Source organism: Egretta garzetta, unplaced genomic scaffold (assembly GCF_000687185.1).
Source record: "Egretta garzetta isolate BGI_Z169 unplaced genomic scaffold, ASM68718v1 scaffold635, whole genome shotgun sequence".
Taxonomy (NCBI): Eukaryota; Metazoa; Chordata; class Aves; order Pelecaniformes; family Ardeidae; genus Egretta; species Egretta garzetta.
In genome coordinates this window covers 273,608-293,420 of record NW_009259710.1, presented here as the reverse complement: position 1 = coordinate 293,420, position 19,813 = coordinate 273,608, and the positions used below count along the sequence as shown (strand labels likewise).

The 19,813-nt window shown below is 44.6% G+C and overlaps 1 protein-coding gene across 4 annotated transcripts in view; it reads left to right on the top strand.

The window, feature by feature from the left end:
- TANC1 (tetratricopeptide repeat, ankyrin repeat and coiled-coil containing 1) overlaps positions 1-19,407 on the top strand; it is a 105,557-nt gene extending 86,150 nt beyond the window's left edge. For 2 of the 4 annotated variants that reach the window (XM_009639020.2, XM_035894456.1), the window contains exons 13-26: positions 945-1,552; positions 2,869-2,977; positions 3,194-3,316; positions 4,214-4,450; positions 5,121-5,306; positions 6,988-7,066; positions 8,916-9,049; positions 9,535-9,658; positions 9,801-9,976; positions 12,367-12,499; positions 13,345-13,436; positions 14,595-14,741; positions 16,241-16,341; positions 17,157-19,406. In XM_009639020.2, coding sequence (XP_009637315.2) covers positions 945-1,552; positions 2,869-2,977; positions 3,194-3,316; positions 4,214-4,450; positions 5,121-5,306; positions 6,988-7,066; positions 8,916-9,049; positions 9,535-9,658; positions 9,801-9,976; positions 12,367-12,499; positions 13,345-13,436; positions 14,595-14,741; positions 16,241-16,341; positions 17,157-18,528 — 3,621 coding nt within the window. In that variant the 3' untranslated portion in view covers positions 18,529-19,406. Of the gene's footprint in view, positions 1-944; positions 1,553-2,868; positions 2,978-3,193; positions 3,317-4,213; positions 4,451-5,120; positions 5,307-6,987; positions 7,067-8,915; positions 9,050-9,534; positions 9,659-9,800; positions 9,977-12,366; positions 12,500-13,344; positions 13,437-14,594; positions 14,742-16,240; positions 16,342-17,156 lie in introns of all 4 variants that reach the window. The other 2 variants (XM_035894458.1, XM_035894457.1) reach the window with 2 other exon arrangements.
- The last annotated feature ends 406 nt before the right edge of the window (positions 19,408-19,813 follow it).

Genomic DNA, 19,813 nt, shown 5'->3' with positions numbered 1-19,813 from the left:
GCGGTGAGGCGCAGCTGAGCTTCGGCACGGCCTTCTGAGAGCTTATTTCATGTCTGCCTTCTTCCCACAGCACTCTCCTAAGCATTTAACTGGCAAAGAGTTTAGTTCTCAACTAAGTTCTTGTTAGGAACACGGGATTTCTGTAGCAGGCTGTTCCCTGTCTGGGGAAGTGTGTGTCTGTGATCAAAACATCTCAAAAGCCAGAAAGTTCAGCTTTGTGAAATCCATGAAGCTACTTCTAAAGTGGAATAAAGACTTCTTTGTATGTTGTGAAACCTTTCAGTCGTTAAACCCTTCTGGTATATGCCTCTGTAAGAAGTTGTAGGTCTTTTGGATCTTCATTTACATAAACACGAATGTGTTCCGTGTTACAAAAACACAACACCCTGTTGGGGTAAACCTGCTGAAGTGTCGGACTGTGCCGTACCTGGTACTTGCCTTGAACCGGAGGGGGCTGTGCACGTGTGGGTGGTACCTCCCTGGTACGTGGGTACCGGAGGATGTAACCATCAGGAGAGTCTGTTCTCTCTCGCTATTTGTGATACATCTTAATAAATTATTCCTCCTTAATAGACCATTCCTTCTACCTCCCCCCTTCCCCTGGCCTGTCATGGGTATAATTCTGGTAACAATTTTCCATTCCCTTAATTGTGAAGTGATGATTTCTATAGCTCATCCCCTTCAATCACCTTGCTGGGCTTGGACAGTAAAATATTTGAGACCTTTCTATGAAAAATTATGGAATGTAGGAATACTGTTCTAGCTGTTACCAGGGGATGATATTTGCGAGGCCGTTGCAGAGATACTGGATTTCTTTTGAACCTGTCTGGTGCTATTACAGAAGAGAAATCTAGCAAAGATGTGTTGTTGAGTTTTTGGTGCTGGAATACTGTAATGCCTGTGTCGTTTTTCTTTCTCTTTTTTTTCCCCTCTCCCCATCATAGGAGGTAGTAAGTTCGCTGCCCTTTATCGCAATATCCCTGGACAATTTTCCAGACAACAAAGAAATCCACAACGACTTGAATGCTTATGTTCAGTACAGAATTAATAACAGCCAGGAAATTATAAACAACATATCTTTAAATGGAAAAGCTGATGCAGCCATTATTGGGAAAGTGAGTAACCACCTGATGATGAGAAGCCTGGGATCTTACCTCTATCTGAAACTCACTCTGGATCTTTTCCAAAAAGGTCACTTAGTAATCAAAAGCGCAAGCTACAAGGTTGTTCCCGTGTCTCTATCAGAACTGTACCTGCTTCAGTGCAATATGAAGTTCATGACAAACTCCGCTTTTGAGCGAGCCCTGCCGATACTAAATGTGGCGCTGGCATCCCTACATCCCATGACAGATGAGCAGATCTTCCAAGCTATTAATGCAGGCCAAATAACCGGTGAACAACAGTGGGAGGACTTCAGCCAAAGGATGGAAGCCCTTTCGTGTTTTCTGATAAAAAGACGTGACAAAACGCGCATGTTCTGCCACCCTTCCTTCAGGGAATGGCTCGTTTGGAGAGCAGATGGTGAAAACACCGACTTCTTATGTGAGCCAAGGTAAAGGAAACCTGGAGGAAATCCTGTTCAAGTACCTGCAATTACGTTTTGTATAATTGGCTGCAACTCTGTGTGAGAGGAGAGAGTAACGTTAAAACACAAGCATGTCTAATGTTTGCCAAGATGAAAACTTGAGAGGCAGACTTGACCAGAAGTATCAGAGGTTACAGTGCATAACTGGCTGTCTTTGTAGAATTTGCAGATTTGCATTGGGCTTTGCTACCTTCGTGGGGAAATGAGAGTATTATGTTGTTAAGATAGAGAAATTGTTAAGAATTGGGTGCAGCAACACCTTGTCTATTTAGAGTGCGGGAATGGAAAGAACAGATCATTTGGCTTCTTCCAAACATAGAAGTATTGAGGCGTTACGTTCTGTAATGATATCCTCATGGCACTGTTGCTGTTTGTTCCACCTCCCCTTCCTGGACGTGACATGAATTAGTTAAATTGGAGACAACAAGCTGTTGCTGTACATGCACCTTCTCGCAGTCTGCGTCTTCCATTTTATTCGTACTCTTGATGGTTTTAAAATTGTCACCAACCCAAGACTTCTGTGCTTTCAAGCGCATTTAACAAAAGCAGTTCCATAGGTGGGATTGCCGGGGTCGCAGTTCCTCAGCGCTGCTGGCTGCACCCTGCGCCCACGGAGCGCCCAACGCACAGAGCCTGCTCTTGCAGAAGGCGGTGTGGTGCCTGCTCTTACTTAAATCTTCCCTTTTTTCAAAAGTGCTGTTCAGAAATTTCTGAAGATGGGTCAAGAAGCCCCCCAGAAATTCATCCCCCGGATGCATACGCTAATTAGCATGTGGTTAATTGTCAGTTCCATTATATAGTCTGATGAATGTAGAGCATGGGATAACCTTGTTTTCTCGGGGTCATGCCATTTCCAGTGTTTCCCAGAAGACTGACCGCTGACAAGTGTAGGTGTAGAATTACTAAACACACATTTTATCTCAGATTTCGAAAGGATTCAGATCTTCTACTTCTGGAAGGATGTGAGGTACCTGCAGTTCTTGACTGCGAGATGAAACAAGACAAAAAGGGAGTAGCAGACAAACAAGTGTCCAAAGCCGCGTTGGTTCTGCCCTGGGCCTCGTGCGGTGACGGCAGAGAAATGCTAGGAGTGTGTTTCAGCTTTGAAATTGCCTTTTTTCTCTTTGTGTTATTTCATTGTGGAAGGAATTTTGCTGAGATGTGATGATACGTTTCAGTAGTCTGCCAAAGGATGCTGTGCTGTTATGACAGGCATACAGATGTGTTAGGATCTTTACCGAAAGTACAGTTACAAAAACAGTTCTCTCAATTATTTTTACTAGGAACGGACACGCTCTACTGGCTTTCATGTTTTCTCGACAAGAGGGAAAATTAAATCGCCAACAAACTATGGAACTTGGTCATCATATACTTAAAGCTCACATCTTTAAGGTAAAGCTTACAGATTTAATGGGTTTATGATCTATTCATGTGGTTGCGTCTTAGAGATTCTCCTCTGAGTTGCTTTAATAATTTTTTAGAAGCTTATGCAAAATACTTGGTAGTGCTAACAAACAGAATTGCTACTTGTCTCTGTACTGATGAGATGTAGACATAAATAGCATTTCTCATCCTATGGAGAGATTTCCTGTTGTTCATTTCTGTTAGGGTCTCAGTAAAAGGACGGGAATTTCTTCCAGTCATCTTCAGGCCTTGTGGATCGGTTATAGTACTGATGGATTGTCTGCAGCCCTTGCCTCTCTGAGGAACATCTATACGCCCAACGTGAAGGTGAGAAAATAAGTGTTCACGTACGGTCAGTGCTTCGCCTGCCGCTGTAACTCTGCTGAGGAACGTGGAAATCAACGTGAAGAAAAAAAGGCACCACCATGCATCTGTAACTGAATTCCACTATGACAAGTCTTCATGTACCTTTTTAAGCTGCTGCTAAAGTCCAGTTCAGTTTTCCTTGACAGTTTTGATGGAAAGAAGGGTTTTGCCCCGACTCTGATGTAACCACACTCTGTGGCATAGACAAGTGTGCGGATGCATTTTCGGGGGTTGGGTGTACCACCTGGTTTGCTGGGCAGAGTTCAGCCGTCGTTTCTTGTGTGGGGAAGTATCAAGGGAATTGTAAAAAGGGAAATACTGTGAGAGTGAAAGGATGTAAGATCCCAGAACTTTGCACTATTACTTGAGTCCCTGGATTATGGATGGGGAAATCCAAGTGGACAAGTTGCAATGTTAGCCAACTGGCAAGCCTTTTGGTTGGGAATTTGCATGTGCATGCACGCACATACGCACACACGCGTGCTCTTAAAATTTTTTTGAGATTGTTTTTTATGCGGTTTGGTTCTGGAATCAGTTACATAAATCTGTAGAGTAATAGCAAGTCACACCTTCAAAAATCTTACTGTTATAACATGAAATTGTGGTGAGAGAGCGGTGAGTGTGAGGGGAGAGGTGAGTCTTGTATTAGGAGTACATAGTTCAATCATACAGTAATTTATTTGCTAACAGATTAGTTTAAACTTTCATATTGCTATCTATGCGATCAAATCAATGTCTGCCAATAAACTGTATTAAAATTGGGGCGTAACATAAAAGTCCTGAATCAAGATGTTGAAGTCTCTTAATAGATTCTGGCAGAGCTGAGGAAAAAATTGTTCTCTTTAAATTAAATTTTAGGTGAGTCGGTTGCTGATCTTGGCAGGAGCAAATGTGAATTACAGGACTGAAGTACTAAATAATGCTCCAGTGCTGTGTGTTCAGTCGCACCTTGGACACGAGGAAGTGGTCACTCTTCTACTAGAATTTGGAGCTGCTGTTGATGGAACTTCAGAAAACGGGATGACAGCGCTCAGTTACGCAGCTGCCGCAGGCCACATGAACATAGTGTCACTGCTGTGCAAAAAAGGTGCCAAGGTAAGCTGGTACCCAAGGATTGCAATGCTTGCAACCCATAAAACCATGCAAAGGCCTCAGGAAGATGTTGTTCATTACACGTCATTAACAGACATAGACTTGGGGACGGGAAGTCCAGATCATCTACACAGACTTCCGTGAAGCATTTTCCATGCCCCACTGATCAGAACCCTCTGTGCCCATCTGTTCAGCCGGTTTTGGGTCCACCTCACAGTGCACTTAGTGTAACCTGTACTTCATTGGCTTGGCCGTGACAGTGTTATGGGAGACCATGTCAGAAGCCTTACTAAACTTGAGGTAGATAATGTCCACAGCTCTCCCCACGTCCGCCGAGCCAGTCACCTCATTGTAGAAAGCTGTCGGGTTGGATAAGGGTGATTTCTCCTTTGTAAACCCATGCTGACTACTCCCCATCACCTTCTTGTCCTTCATGTGTTTGGAAGTGATTTCCAGGATTAGTTTCTCCATCACCTTCCCAGCAACTAAGGTGAGGCTGCTTGGCCTCAAATTCCCCAGATCTTCCTTCTTGCCCTTCTGGAAGATAGGAGTGACGTTTGCTCTCTTGCATTGCTCAGGAGCTTCTCCTCTCCATGGCCTTTCACAAGACTCTTTTCTTCCACCACCCCCCCCTCCCCCCCCCACTCCGGGCCCCCTCCCCCCCCCAATGCAGGCTGACTGTGTAGACAAGAAAGGCCACTGTCCTTTGGTCCATAGTGCGTTGAGGGGGCATTGCGATATCCTGGAATACTTGCTCAATGTTGTTTGGATAACTCCTTCCCAAGAACAAAATTCCCTAAGAAAAAGCCACGCACTGCAACAAGCACTGATAGCAGCTTCCAGTATGGGACACTGTCAGGTAAGTTGATGGTTCAGAATTTCCAGACCTGTTTGGGTTTATCAGAATTGTACAACAGTGCTTGCAGCTACTCCAGGTTGAATTTTTTTTTCATAGTATAACAAACCGTATTGCACATACCTGTGCATGCTTAACTTCCTAACCTGATGCACGTGTCAGGGCACAGACTGCAGCTTGCTTCAGCTTCTTGTCACTTCAGACAGGAACTGGGAGTTGTGCAGGTATGTGTTTGTCAGCAAAAGCAACACTAAAAGGTAAACAGATAGGAAATGCTCAAAATGCTTTAGATGTTTAGATAATACAAGTATGTTTTCTGTTCATTGGGAAAATAAATCCTAACCCTGGTATCAAAGTAACCAGTAAATGAATAAAGATCGCCCTTAGGCTGGTGGAATTTCCCGTGTATGTATTGTAAGTGATGTGCCTGAGGTGGAAACGTAAAAGCTCTTCAATAAAACCGTTTCAATATTTACTTCTTTTAAATCCATTTAATTGCTATAAGATTAAGAATCTTGTCTTTAAAGTTGTTTACATGATTCAAACATAGAAATGTCTGTGTGCAATTAATTTATTATATGATACGTAAGCCATGACTGTCTCGCAATGTAACTTTGAGGATTCTGAGCTGTTTAACTTGAATTAATGGATAATTCCTTCGCTCATAAAAGTTGTTTGCTATCCACTGATTAAATGAAAGCAGTCAACTCCTGAATATCAGCAAAATAGATCACGTTAATCATAAACACTTACTCTTACCTGAAAATGTCCATCTTTCTCTAATTTTAGGACAATAAGAAGCTTAATTCTTCTTAGCTAGAAGTGTGTGTTTCATGAATTTTAAATAAATTATATTCTAGCATTTTGAATTTTTGGATTTTCCATACAGTGGGTACAGCACTTCTCATTCAGCCTGAGAATACCCATACACTTCTTCCTTTCCTACCTTTGCTTTTTTCCCCATAGCATCCAAAACTTCCGCTAGCGCGGTTCCTCTCCCTTACCTGCTTGCTGTACTCTCAGTGACTGTGTCCCCCACTGGAAAATTTGTTTAAAATAGCCAGTAGAAGAGGTTTTAATTTAATAATCTTTTACTAGCAGGTGGCTACAAAACCTAGATTTCCTTAATAAAATGAAAACACAGCAAAATTAATTCATAACTTGTCTCTAATTTAAAAATCAGCATTTAGCAATGTGTGCTTAAACCACTCTGAGAGGAAATGTTGCAAAGCAGCTGAGAACCAACAGTGCCAGAGGAACAGCGTAGGAGTCCCTGTATTACAAGGTGTATGCCAATACGCTCTTTCTCCCCTCTTTTTAGACAGTATGGAATTTCCTCGCTAAACTGGGATGCTTTATTTTTATTTTTGGCACTGTTTGGCTTGGTTATTCTGGTATATGTAGGGCACACAGGGGCTCATTAAATCATAACCATGTAAAACTCCCTGAGCTAATGAACAGAAGGGCATTGGGCTTTTTCTTTAACCTGCTTTCATAACATTCAGCTGCCTTCAAGTCCTACTAAAAATCATTCTGCGCTTGCTTTGATGGGTTCTGAGCAATGTTGATGTTCTTTGGTTCGTATGCCCCGAGAAGCGCCCTCACGCGTTCCGAGGCGTTTGCCGTTGCGCGGCCGCGGGCGTGACACGAGTCACCGCGTCTCTGCTGCGACTGTCCTTGGCAGGTGGTTCGCTACGTCCTGGCCGCTGAGAAGGAACATGAGATCGATGTCAACGACACTGACGCCTTGTGGGGAGAAACAGGTATTTCCTTCCTCACATTTTCCCTAAGTAGAGTTGCTCATTTAAGAAGTAGGAGTTTTTAATTTTGATTTTCAAAATTTAATTTTCTGATAAAAGTCATGGGAAAATACCAGTTTTAACAATAAAATGAAGTTTATAATTACAGAGTTTTTAACTTAGTAAATCTACTTCTGTGTGGAAAAGAAGAGTTATGTTAAAATTACTGTTAAATAGTGACTTTGTCATTAAATTGCAAATTGTCTGTGGAAACAGTGCTTCGAGCTTCAGTGCAGAGTTTCATGGGATTATCTGTTTGAGAGGGGTTTTTTTAAATCTCATTTGTTTCCAGGAAACACTAGGCAATTGCCTCCTGTGCTAACTGGGCAGTGGAGGAACAGACAAATATTTTTTTCAGAGACAGACTGTAAACTCTGCAGCTGGCAGCTGAGTTTTCCTGTCCTGCCATATGAGTGGCATCTCGATTTCATTTACACGGCTGAGCGTAGATCAGCCCGTGCTGATTCTTGTGGTAGTTAGCGCATGGGCGCGTTTTCTAGGTGGTGTTGGCATTACTGATGATGCTTCAACACAACAAAAAACCCTGCTTTAATTTCAAGCTTCATTTAAAACACACAAGAAGTTGATGCACGCCAAATGGAAGAGGGGGGAAAAAATCATGATGGGAAAAGTATTTTATTTTTGAGCTTCAGTGAGTGTCACAGGGACAAGCAAGGAGCATGGTAAGCTATAGGAGAAGGTGGGGAGCTGCTTGAATGTTTGGCCTTGCAGCAACGCTTCAGCGTTACGGTATTGAGTAGAGTCACAAAGTATTGGTGCCCAGTGTGGGGAAATCGCCTCCTTTCTCGTAAGCTGTGTACTGGGAGCACAGATGTGCAGTAATTTGTACCCCATGAAAGTCTAAAATAGAGATGGTATCATACAAAATAGTCTAAAATAGAGATGATATCAGTGGTTTTCGTATTGTGCCTGGACACATGTGCTACTCGACTGCGTCGGGCTGCTCCATCGCCAGTGCCTGCAGGGTGCCTGTAGTTGTGATCCCCTGGTGTTTCCAGCCAGGGCCGAAAAGGCGGCGTCTGGTGGTGGTGTCCATCTGTGCAGAAGTTGCGAGGTGGCTGCGTTTGTAGGTGGAGGTCAGTAGTGCTTGCTCTTGACAGCACACGCCCTTCAGTTCAAAAAAGGGTTTTAAGGTGAATTGGAATGTCTCGTGTGTACTGGAAAATGTACAAAATCCCTTGAAGTAACAAGCAGGGGTTAACACGCAGGAATTGGAGCTGTGGATTGATAACTACTGTGGTTTTCACCATGAAAAACAGGGAAAACAATTCTAACTCGTGCAGAATGAAGCAAAATTGTCTGAGACACGGACTTTCTGCAGAGGCCCAAGTACCTGCTGTTCGGTAATGCATCGCTGCTAGGGATCGAGTAGAGTGCTTCCCAAAACCTGAGTCACAGTCCCTTTGAATCCCAGGGCTGTTGTCATCTTCACCTTTGCCAAGGGCCTGACGGAAAGAGGTGAAGCTTTCTTGTCATGAAAAAAAAAGGTTAACAAAAAGGAGCTAGAGCTGCCTCCGGCTGATGGGTTTATCCAAGGGTTTCATAAAGATTCCGTTTACCCTAGAAGCTGTGCGCGTGGTGCAGTTGTTATTGGTGGGTATCTTCTTATTTACCAGAAGATGTCTGTGGCTCACGGGCCTAACCTGGTTTTGACTAACTCATTTGTGTTACGGAAATCTTGCGGAGCAGCTGAGTTGGAAGTGCTGGGGGTTGAGTCCCCCCCGACGCTGTGCGTCTGTCAGAAGGTGGGGCGCCCCTGCAGGAGCGGATGCTAACGAAGCGCTCTCTTCAGCCCTGACAGCAGCCGCGGGACGAGGCAAGCTGGAAGTCTGCGAGCTACTTCTTGAACACGGAGCGGTCGTGAGGAGAGCCAACAGGAGGGGGATTCCGCCGCTCCTGTGTGCCGTACGGCAGGGGCACTGCCAGGTCTGGCGCGTCTTTGCGAATTGAGCGGGAGGCGGTCCCTGGTGTCCCCATCCCCAGTCCCTAGTCCTGTAATAAATGAGCGTGCATTTTCTGATGGCGTTTGCATCGGCTTCAAAGGGATGCGTTCTGACGCTCAGTTCTTAAGTGAAAGTGATACAAAGGATTCAGAAGTACCTTGGCTGCATGGCAACCTCAGTTATAGGATACCTGAAGGATTAAGACACGGGAGTTAAAATATTTCCTAGACCAAGGACAGAGGCAAGTGCAGGTCCTCTGTGCTGCTTCTGTATTAATAGAGAGAGCGCCTGGGAGCCCGGAGCCTTCCTCGCGCTGGCCCTGAACCGCAAACAGTTAAGACCTGAGTTGCGCAGGATTTCCAGCGATTGCCGTAAAAAACACCGCAGTCTTCTTCTTTTAAAGGTCATGCTATTACGGCTAAAATTTAAATCTACCCTTTTTTTTTAAATGGCTATTTTCTATTTCAGATTGCTAAACTTCTAGTGGAGCATGGGGCTGATGTGAATTTAAGTGACAAGCAAGGCCGAACTCCGCTCATGGTGGCTTCTTGCGAAGGACATTTGAGCACTGTGGAATTTCTGCTTTCTGAAGGTAGAAGATAAGTAGTGGTTCAAGGGTGCACAGTAGTGGTTCAAGGGTGCACAGCTCTACCAGAGGCTCCGTCTGCGTGAGCTAGGGAATTCTGCTTATTAAACAGGACATCTCCATAACACGGTTAATTTTCATTTCACAGGTGCAACGATTTCATCTCTGGACAAAGAAGGACTGACAGCTTTGAGCTGGGCGTGTCTAAAAGGCCACAGGGAAGTGGTTCAATATTTAGTTGAGAAAGGCGCAACGACTGATCAGACAGACAAAAACGGACGGACGCCCCTAGACCTGGCAGCTTTCTATGGGGATGCTGACATTGTAAGTAGAACTAACAGGAGAAAAACTAAGCATGTATTGAATTTTCATAATACAAAACAAAGCTTAAAGAAATATTACCGATCAAAATAGAAAGGAGATTTGAGGAAGCAGCCAAGATGCTCATGCTGCTTGCATCTTATCTGCACTGCAAGTGTCTACTCAGCAAAGCATTTTCTAGGTGAGGCTTTCATACCAAGGTTGTTGCAATGAAGTCCAGCATCATGCTGTTATGTTTTATAGCGTGCTGTTGTACTTCATCGGTTTAAATCTCAATAAAAAGTAGCATTTACAATTTCTGTGTTGGATGAACTGGAATTAAAAAAAAAAAAGCCTGTCGGACATGAAAGGGACATCGTTTTCAGCCTCGGCAAACCCATCGAGATAACCCGACAGGGTCCTGGTCAGTTGGCTGCCTTAGTGGAGCAGAGACCCCAGGTGAGAGGCGTAGGAAGAAGAATCTGGTGCTGCAGAAAGATAGGAGCGCTTTTCATCTTGTGAAGGTGGCACTGAGCACGTCTCGGTGTTGCTACCCAGGCTGTGTCTGTGGAAATACAAGGTTTTCTTGGTTTGTTCCATAGGTCATTTCAGAAATAAGACAGAAGCTAAAGTTCCTTTTTCAGTGCTGTACCTTCCTCACACACTGCCTTCCCCCTCTATTATAAACATTACAGTGCAAGAATTTAAGGCATTTTAGGTGAAGCTTTTCTGAATCTGAGATGGACCATGCCTGTAGCTGAGGTCAGAAGTATGCAATAAGTTTAAAGTCTGTACGCGGAACCCTCTGCGTCTTCAAAGTCACAGATTTTTGCAGTGACAGTATGGGTTTGTTCTCATGCTTCAAAACTCAGTAATTACGCACAGTTTGGAGGCCTGACCAGATAGGAATGCAATTCCCGCAGACCGCATGGAAGGGCACGTCCAGGTCTGCACGCGCTGTGAGAGATCCGAGGGTTCCCCCCGGGAGCTGGGAAGGACAGCACGTGCAGCCTCTCAAACTGGCCAACATCGTTATTTCCAGAGTCTGCTTCAGAACAGCAATTCTTGAACAACAATGCCGTGTAACTCGCTATAGCACCTTACGTCCCATTCATCCTTCATCAGAATTAACTTGAAAGTGTAAATAAGCCCTTAGATTCTGCGCTGGCTTTGACAGGTTTCAGAAGTGACTTCACGGAGCTGTTCTGGCCACCACAAGTGTTCTAGGTAACACTGGGTACCTGGAGAGGGACGTTACGTGCTTGGGAATGAGGGATGCCCAGGCTCCTGTACGTGCTTTTACTGGGGGTTATCACAGCAGAGTGGCACAGGCTGCCAGCCCACCTGACGGACCGGCCGCGTCCGTGGTTCCTATCGCTGAGCAGCCCGGTCTTTGTGCCGGGGCAGCAGAGAAGGCTGCAGTGATACCAACTGAGGGACCACTCAGCACACCAGCACCCTTGGGTGTCGGGGGCTCTCAGGGGAAGGGTTGTCAGTGCCTCCTTCCAGACCAGATTACTGCCCGTTGCACTTGGCAAGCAGTGGTTATGTGGAGGAGCTGTTGCTTACACCAAGCCTGCCATTGCTGCCGTTTCCTACCTATGGCACTTTCTGTTAGTGCTGCTGATGGACAGTTACTGGAATTGCTCCGTTGCTCTGGATACTTGGTGTATGCTTGCAGGAAGCTGATGCTGTCTGGCCTCCTTAATTTGCTTTCTTGAAATTCCTTATTTGCCCTTGCTGCTTTTTACATTTGCTGCGTTTATGCCCAGCTGCAGCGTTAGACCGTCATAATAAATGGTTAAGAAATGAGTAAAATTACAAGTGTGATTTTATTCACGTAGAGCAAGAAGTGGTCCCTCAGCACCATAACTTGTATCTATACCATTAACCAGAATGTTTTAAATACCTCGCATTACGCCACAGCAGTCTGTATTTTCTGTTTACGGTACTTGTACCGCGCCGTGCCCTATACCAGGAGCCTGTTCGGGTACTGCGCTTCATGCTTGTCGTCGTAGCGTTACGGGGTACTTGAAGCCAAAACCACGGGACCATCGCTGCTGCTCTGTTTTCATCTGAGCTTACTGCCCGTGAGCGGAGGAGATGACAGGCATAATGTGTTGGGCTTAGTGTTTTTCTGACACAGGTGCTTCCAGGAATTTGGGTGCCTTTTGGTGGTTTTGCTTTGTTTTGTTTTTCCTTCCCTTAACTGCAGCTCTCTGGTGCAGTTTGACAGTATCCCACGCTCTGTCGTCAGTGGCTTCGGTTCAAAGGATTTAAACCGGCCTTAGAGTACTCTGGAACGTATACTCGGTATACCTTAGGGGAGATTAAGGCATAGCTTAAATACTTCACTGTTGCACCTCTCCTACCAAAAAACAACGCCACAACGCTTGTCGTCTTTCTTTCCACAGGTGCAGTATTTGGTAGAGAAGGGAGCGATGATTGAGCACGTTGACCACAGCGGCATGCGGCCGCTGGACAGAGCTATCGGGTGCCGAAATACGTCCGTCGTGGTTATGCTGCTGAGAAAAGGAGCTAAACTGGGTTGGTAAAACTGTCCTGTACTCGCGGAACGGCCGAACGTCTGCTCTGCCAGAATTACTGCCGTCTGTAAAGTCGATTAATTAAATACTGAAGTAGACACCAGATTTTTGCAGAGTGTGTGGTTTGCAGCTGCCTGCTCCAGGGAAATCAATCTCTCTCATTTACAGGCAGATGCTCGAGACTCACTTCAGAAGTGAGGAAATGCCAGTAATTTTATTCACTTCTTTCTTTGATGTATGCTGAGGGGGTCTGGAGGAGTCAGTCTGGTGTGGTTATAATTAAACAAGAAAATGGCGATTATGCTATTGGTGATACTTATGCTGACACTATTAACTATTTAGATTAAGAAGTTTTACATTCAAATAACATTCTTTTAATGAATTATAGAACCGTACATTTTTGCAAAGGGAGGGCAAAAAATACATGTTCAAATCCTGTATTATCAGTAGGCAAGTAGGTGGTGCGGCTGTGTCCATGACAATTATTGAAGCTCAGTAAACCTCAAATCATTATTTACTATTATTTGGGTACTAGGTATGATCAAGTACAGATTCTTACTTAGGCCTGAGCTTTACCGTGACTTTCATACTGTCCTATACTGGCTTTAGACCAGGGGTAAAATGAATCAAGCCGTTTAATACCTGGTGCTTTCTTGTGGGGCAGGAGGGGGCAGGTATGGATGTGTACGTATTTAAAATATATGTGCGCACACTATTACTGCTACTACTAATAGTTGCATGCAGGTGGAATATCTGCTGAAGTAGGATTAGGCTTTCTAGTGTGAAGAGATACCAGAGACACGCTTTCTTCCCTTTTGTCAGAGATCCTTAAAATTTAACTTGCAGGAAATGCAGCATGGGCAATGGCCACCTCAAAACCCGATATTCTCCTTATTCTGCTGCAGAAACTGATGGAAGAAGGAAATATACTGTACAAAGTAGGTGGATTTTAATGTTTTCTGATAGCAGAACATTATAACTGGGCTTCTGTCTGGTGGTGGATTAAAGTTCTTTGCACCTCCTCTGTTCAGACGAGATGTCTGCTTGCACATCCTCTCACGCTGGGAACGAGACCCTGATCTGTTTATTTGCCGAGGTGTTTTGAGCAGACAGTTATTCTGCAGAGTAACACGTTTGTGAGTGTGCTCGCAGTGTGCAATAACTACTTTTCAGCTCCCCAGCTGAATAGAATAAGATAAACCTTAAATACTTCCCTTGCCAGTTCCACCAGTAGATTTTTACCACTTTGAGTGTTAAGATGAATTAAGTAATAAAAACCACCCAATGTTTATGAAAAGAAATTAACTTGGAGTATCCCTAATGAGAAAAATGTCTTCATCTGTCAACTAAAAGATTCGCTTTTCTTATCATACCATGGGGATTTCCGTGGGTTTAGAAAAACTGTCTCAGACGTTCAGTTCATTGTGGAGGTGTTCTCCAGGCGTTTCCTGGGGAATCCGAGGGTTTCCATTGCAAGGGCGGATCATTCAGGTGGCCCTGAGGGACAGGTTAGCGCTTTTATTCAACCTGCTAAGCAGGAGGAGAGGGACCCTTACTAGTTTAAATTCATACACTCCGTCACCCAACTAATCATGGCCGAGACACCTAAGAGAAGATGGCAGTGGCAGGGCCGCGTGTTTCGGTGTGGTACTGAATGTCCCCCCCCCAGCCCCTCACTTTGCCATAGCTGGTTCTGCAGCATCACCGCTGAGCAAGGGTATTCCTCATTAAGGAATGCTCCTTGAGGCACCTCAGCCTTAGGGCTTAAATCGACTACATCCCATGTTTGACTGCTGTTTGAATGAATAAATAAATAAATGAATGTATCATACGTGAATTGTACATACATGAATTTTTCTAGTACCAATAGTATGTATTAATGCAAATATTATCCTGGTGAGACACCATTAAAGCTGTGAGTTTAGAAACAAACACAAGCCAGGGAACACGCACCTTCTTTTGCTCTGTGTGTGGAAGTGTAACTCACACTGCTCCGTGTTTGCTACTTGAAGAACACCCATTGGAGATGTGAAATAGGAACGTGCTCTTTGCAATATTGAGAGTTTGTGAAACGCCTGTTGTTCCTCAATTTGTAGAAAGGCAAGATGAAGGAAGCAGCACAGCGCTACCAGTACGCCTTGAGGAAGTTTCCGAAGGAAGGATTTGGAGAAGAAATGAAAGCGTTCAATGAGCTGAGAGTTTCGTTGTACCTGAATTTATCACGATGCCGCCGAAAAACAAACGTAAGCTCACGCTGTTAATCTCTGGCATTGGGAATCTTTGACTTCTGTTGTGCTGCGTTACCGAGTTTGTACTTGGACACCTGTTTCTGCTATTCTGGAATCCTTTTCACCGTGTCCTGGTTCTGGGCTTTGTGTTAGCAAACAGGGACAGTTCCTAAGATGAGGGCACGTTGCCGTGGGGGATCTGTTACTGCTGCTCTTACATCATCCAGTTACTTTGGAATGAGGAACTGCTGGATGGGTTTGGTACTTTTAAAAGACTGAGCAGAAAATGCCACTGCTACTCCTCATTACTGTACAGCATAGCCTACTGCTGCGGCCGTATTGTGTGTGCTGCTTGTTTCTGTGTACCCTCACCAGTGCACCAGGTGGCTGGTAAGAACCCGAATGACCATCAGCGCAAAACCTGATCTTTTGAATACACCTCACACTGCTCCTTCTTTTCATACAGTAACTTCTTCGTTCCCTACTCATCCAAGTTGTTCTGCCGCTGCGTTGCACAGCAGCCTCCTCCTCCTTTCCTTTCTGTGCTAGAACCACCTCTCCTGATGGCTTGCCTCTCCTCCTGATGCCCTCCTAGATGAGATTGGCTCTTTCGGTTGCATCCAACTAACAGCAGAAAGTGGCTCTGTGACCACCTAGTGCATGTGTGTGTGTTTCCTATCGTATCCCACCGATAAACTCTCATTTTACATTTTGCTGATCCTGAAGCGCATCGCCGTACATCTAAAGCTCAAGTTCATCACGCTGCTCTGCTCTTGCGTGGTATCTCAGGACGGGTTTGTGGGTGTTGTTAATACCTTCCAGCCTCCTGTATCATCATGCTCGATACAACTCCGTATAATGAACACCCTGTGCTGTGCGTGGCTTTATAAAAATCAGACTTGCTTCTGCCTTCATCTTCCCCACAGCCCTCTTAGCCCCCATTTCAATCCTGCTTCGTTAATTCCAATCCTTGGTTCAACCAGCAATTTGCTAAACCCTTACCCTGTGTTCTTGTTAAATGAAGACCAAACACGTGACATCTATAGTGCAGTTCTTTAAAAATGTCACATGCCATATCAAAGCAAACTCTGGCCTTATCCAACCCATTTCCTGATTATTTTTTTTCTTGTTTTTCTCTAAATTCCTAGGTCTTTAACTGGCCTTTTTTTTTCAAAACGCATTCTGAAGCCTTGCTGGCTGAGGTAGTCATTTATCCCGCTAAACATGCAGTCCCTTCCAGCATTTTAACATCTGTAGGTTGAAAATAACCCTCTCTTACCTATATTAACGTTGCTTTTTAGCTACCTTGGAGATCCACTCAGACATGAGAGCTGAGGTTAGCAAGGCGTGGTCTGCTCTCAGCCCTTCAGAGAATGCCTGCCCTTGCTAAGTGATAAAGGCGACTTTCTGTACTGCCAAAGCTGCCTCCACTTTCAAAGCAGTACTGTGAATAAAGAGCATGCAGCTTGCTTTTGCTGTTGATGCATGACGAGTACATTTGTTTAAATTGTTAGGATTTTGGGATGGCTGAAGAGTTTGCTACCAAAGCATTGGATCTGAAACCCAAGTCTTACGAAGCCTATTACGCCAGAGCAAGAGCCAAGAGGAACAGCAGGTACTGTCTGATTCTGTGTCTCTGGCTGCACAGAATTTGAACTTCCTAACACTTTCAAGAACTGTTTTTCTTTTCCGCTGGTTGTATTTGGTATCAGTTAAAGCCAACCAAAAAGCAATATTGCCTGCTCATGCAGGTAATTATTAGGCAGTCCAGAAAGTTAACAAATGGATATGCAGAGGGATTATTTTAAGCGTAGGAGTGAAGGGGACTGCTGCTCCGTGTGACCCGGCAGAGTGTTGTCAGTGGTGTGCCACCGAACTCGGTACTGCATTATTTATTAGCAGGAATAACTGGGTGCTTTTATACGACAGGATACAGTGAATCATCAGCAGTTCAGGATCAAAACAAGGGGAGGGAGGAGGAACCATCTCTTGAAGCTGGAAAAATACCCAGCCACGGTGGTGCAGCTGAAGTGGAGAGAGAGGTGCCTTTTTGATTCACTGTGTCTTTTCTAAGCAGAGCAATGAACTGTCGTGAAGCAGCAGTCAGCAAGTTGCCTACTCTGAAGATACCAGTAAAGGGCTTACAGGCGAAGCTCCAGTCCCTAGTGTTAGCAGCAGGCTTCTCCTGCCTTCCTGCAAAGCTGTTACAATACAAGGGGAAGGGTTTAGGGCCAGAGCTGCACTTTCACTGTAGGAAAGAATTTGCTGGTTTGGAGAACATCCAGGTCTTACATTGCCACCACCTGCAGCAGGAGATGACAAATCAGAGTATTTCTGTGACAGTGGTGGAGGTGGATCAGTAGTAGGCAATGCTGAGATTCATTTGCCCCAGGTTTTTATTGTTTACTTTTTTTTTTTCCCCCTAAACAGAAAGCTGCTTGCTGCTCTTGCTGACTTACGTGAAGCCACACAGCTGTGTCCCAGCAATCAAGAGATAAAACGTCTCCTGGCTCGAGTAGAAGAGGAATGCAAACAGTTCCAGAGAACACAGCAACAGAAGCATCAGTCTCCGCAGCTGCTACAGCAAATTAACAACTCTGATAATGAGGAGGAGGGCGTTATACAAGGTGTGAATGATAGTTTTAATCTTCAAGACAGGGAGGAAGAACTGCCATGCTCTGATGAATCTGCTTCCTCTCCACAAAGGCTGCAACGCTCCTTAGCTGTTTCCTCATACAGCAGGACCCTTCAGGAAGGGGCTCAGCAGAAAGCTAGGTCTGTGTCCCCTCAAGGCAGAACAGGCAGCAAATACCTGCGGGAGCCAGGCTTGATCGTGCAGCCGACAAAGCAGGCACAGATTGTAAAAACTAATCAGCACCTGAGCTCCATCCAGCCTGGATCAAAAATGGGAAGCAGTCAGTGTAACACAAAGACACAACCATCTTTTCAGCACCTTCCCCAAAGTCCCTTGCCAGTCCGGCACTCTAAAATTCAGCACTTGGATGGGACAAGCACATTGTCATCGGGAAGTGTTTCCACAGGTCCTAGTTCTGAACTGTACCACGAGAAGTTTATGTCCAGCCAGTGTTCCCATTCACAGCTTAATGAGAATCTCTCTTCTCATTCTTTGGCAAGTAAGTCTAAAACCACTGACAGGTTAACAGCCCCATCTCAAACGAATTTCAGTGAAGCAAGGCAGCAAAGTCCTGTAAGCAGTGGTGTCTCTTCTGGCTCTCCATCTGGTAGCATGGTTCTTGCCAGCTCGACCAGCAGCTTAACTCCAGCCAGTAGTTTTCCAGAGAGTATTAAGGGGCTTGGCCCAGACGTTCGACTCAAGGAGAACGTTCATCAAGTTCAGGGCACTGTTGCTGAACACAGACCTCGCAATACCCCATTTATGGGGATCATGGATAAGACTGCAAGGTTTCAGCAGCAAAATACTCAATCCAGTCGCACTTGGCACTCTCAGGCGTCGGATGGATCATCAGCAAATGTTGCTTCTGGGGGCATTCAGTCCTCAAATTTTGAGCAGTTCTCAGTCAAACACTACCAAATGAAAATGTCCTCTGCTGGTGCTGCCCCAGGAGATAGCAACCAGAATGGTGTGCAAGCTAAAGACCACGAGGAGATTAAGTGCCCAATACCTGCCCACTGTCAAGACACCAGGGCACCTAAACAAGCTTCGCATTTATACTCAGACGCTGCATCCAAACCGCAGGCTCACATCAGTAAGGAAGGTCCTCATCTAAGTCATGTCACCGCTACAAAACCAAAGCGATCATTCATTGAATCAAATGTATAAATACGATTTTGTGTATTCACAGGGTTGTAGAACTTTTAGCTCACATCATAGGTTATTACTTCTATGCGAAATACCGCCCAGCTGGTCACTGGGGAGTTTAAGCTGTCCCACCTTGGCCAGTACTTAACGGGATACAACCACTTAAACTGTTCCTACCATCACAGGACGGTTACAGTAACTGGAATGGCAAATTTGTGTAGAAGGCGTCAATTAGGCTCAGCCATCCACCAGACTAGGACCTCAGTTAGTGAAATCCTTTCCAGTACCTTTCACCATTGGTAAGACTTCCCTTTTACATAAGGCTTTAATCATGGCTTTTGGTTATGTTACATCTGACCATGTACATAATAATTGTGCCTCTATAATGCTTAAGTGCTTCTCAAAACAGTGTTAAGATATCTCAGAGCTGTATATGTACGGGGTTTTTAAATCAAAGTATTTTATCACTTTTCTAGTGGGATCTGATTTGGGTTGCATGATGTACATTTAGGAAGCATAAATAATTTGTGTATGAGCAAACTATAAGTAAGTGGCCATGTTTTGACATGTAAATATACCAATTTTTAGTAACTAGAAGAAATCAAATAAACCGTGACGTTTGCATGTGTATTGAAAGGCTTTGACCATATTGGTTACTGCACTGAAGAACACAATATTATGGCATATTAACAATAATCGCACTTTATATAGTTTATCTAATCACCTCTGGGTGCTATCTTAAAGCAGAATGATTTATTGTTTGTTTGTGAAAAGGTACAGCAATGAAATGTTTAATAAGTGGGTTTATGGGAAACCCAGGAAATGGATGGAGTGAAGATGAAAGTTTGGGGAGGCAGTGACTGTGCGGTTGTGCGGCGGGATGAGGCTGCTGGGGGGGCTCGGGGGGAAAACAGGTTTTATATCAGCGAGGCCATTCTGAAAATGAGCAGCGGTAGTGACGTTCCCGTGAGTGCAGGTAGGCTGGGGTGGGCACCCTCACAGGGTCCCTTCCCTCGTCCTCTTTGTACGCAGTGTTTGATGTACATCGTAAACAGCCGCACCGTGGTTACAAATTGAGTTTGCATCATTATGCTTGAGCTTATTTATTATTTCTTTGATACTTTGTACAAGTTCTGTATTAGTCTCATCCTGTAGTTCTATTTTTGCACAGCTACTGTATTTTTTCCATATGAAATAAAGATTGTTAATATACCTGTGGATGAGGTGCAGTCACTGGGGCTACAGGAGCAGCCATCTCCCAGCGTTTCCAACTGCATGTTCAAGAATAGGGAACAGAGAAGGACAC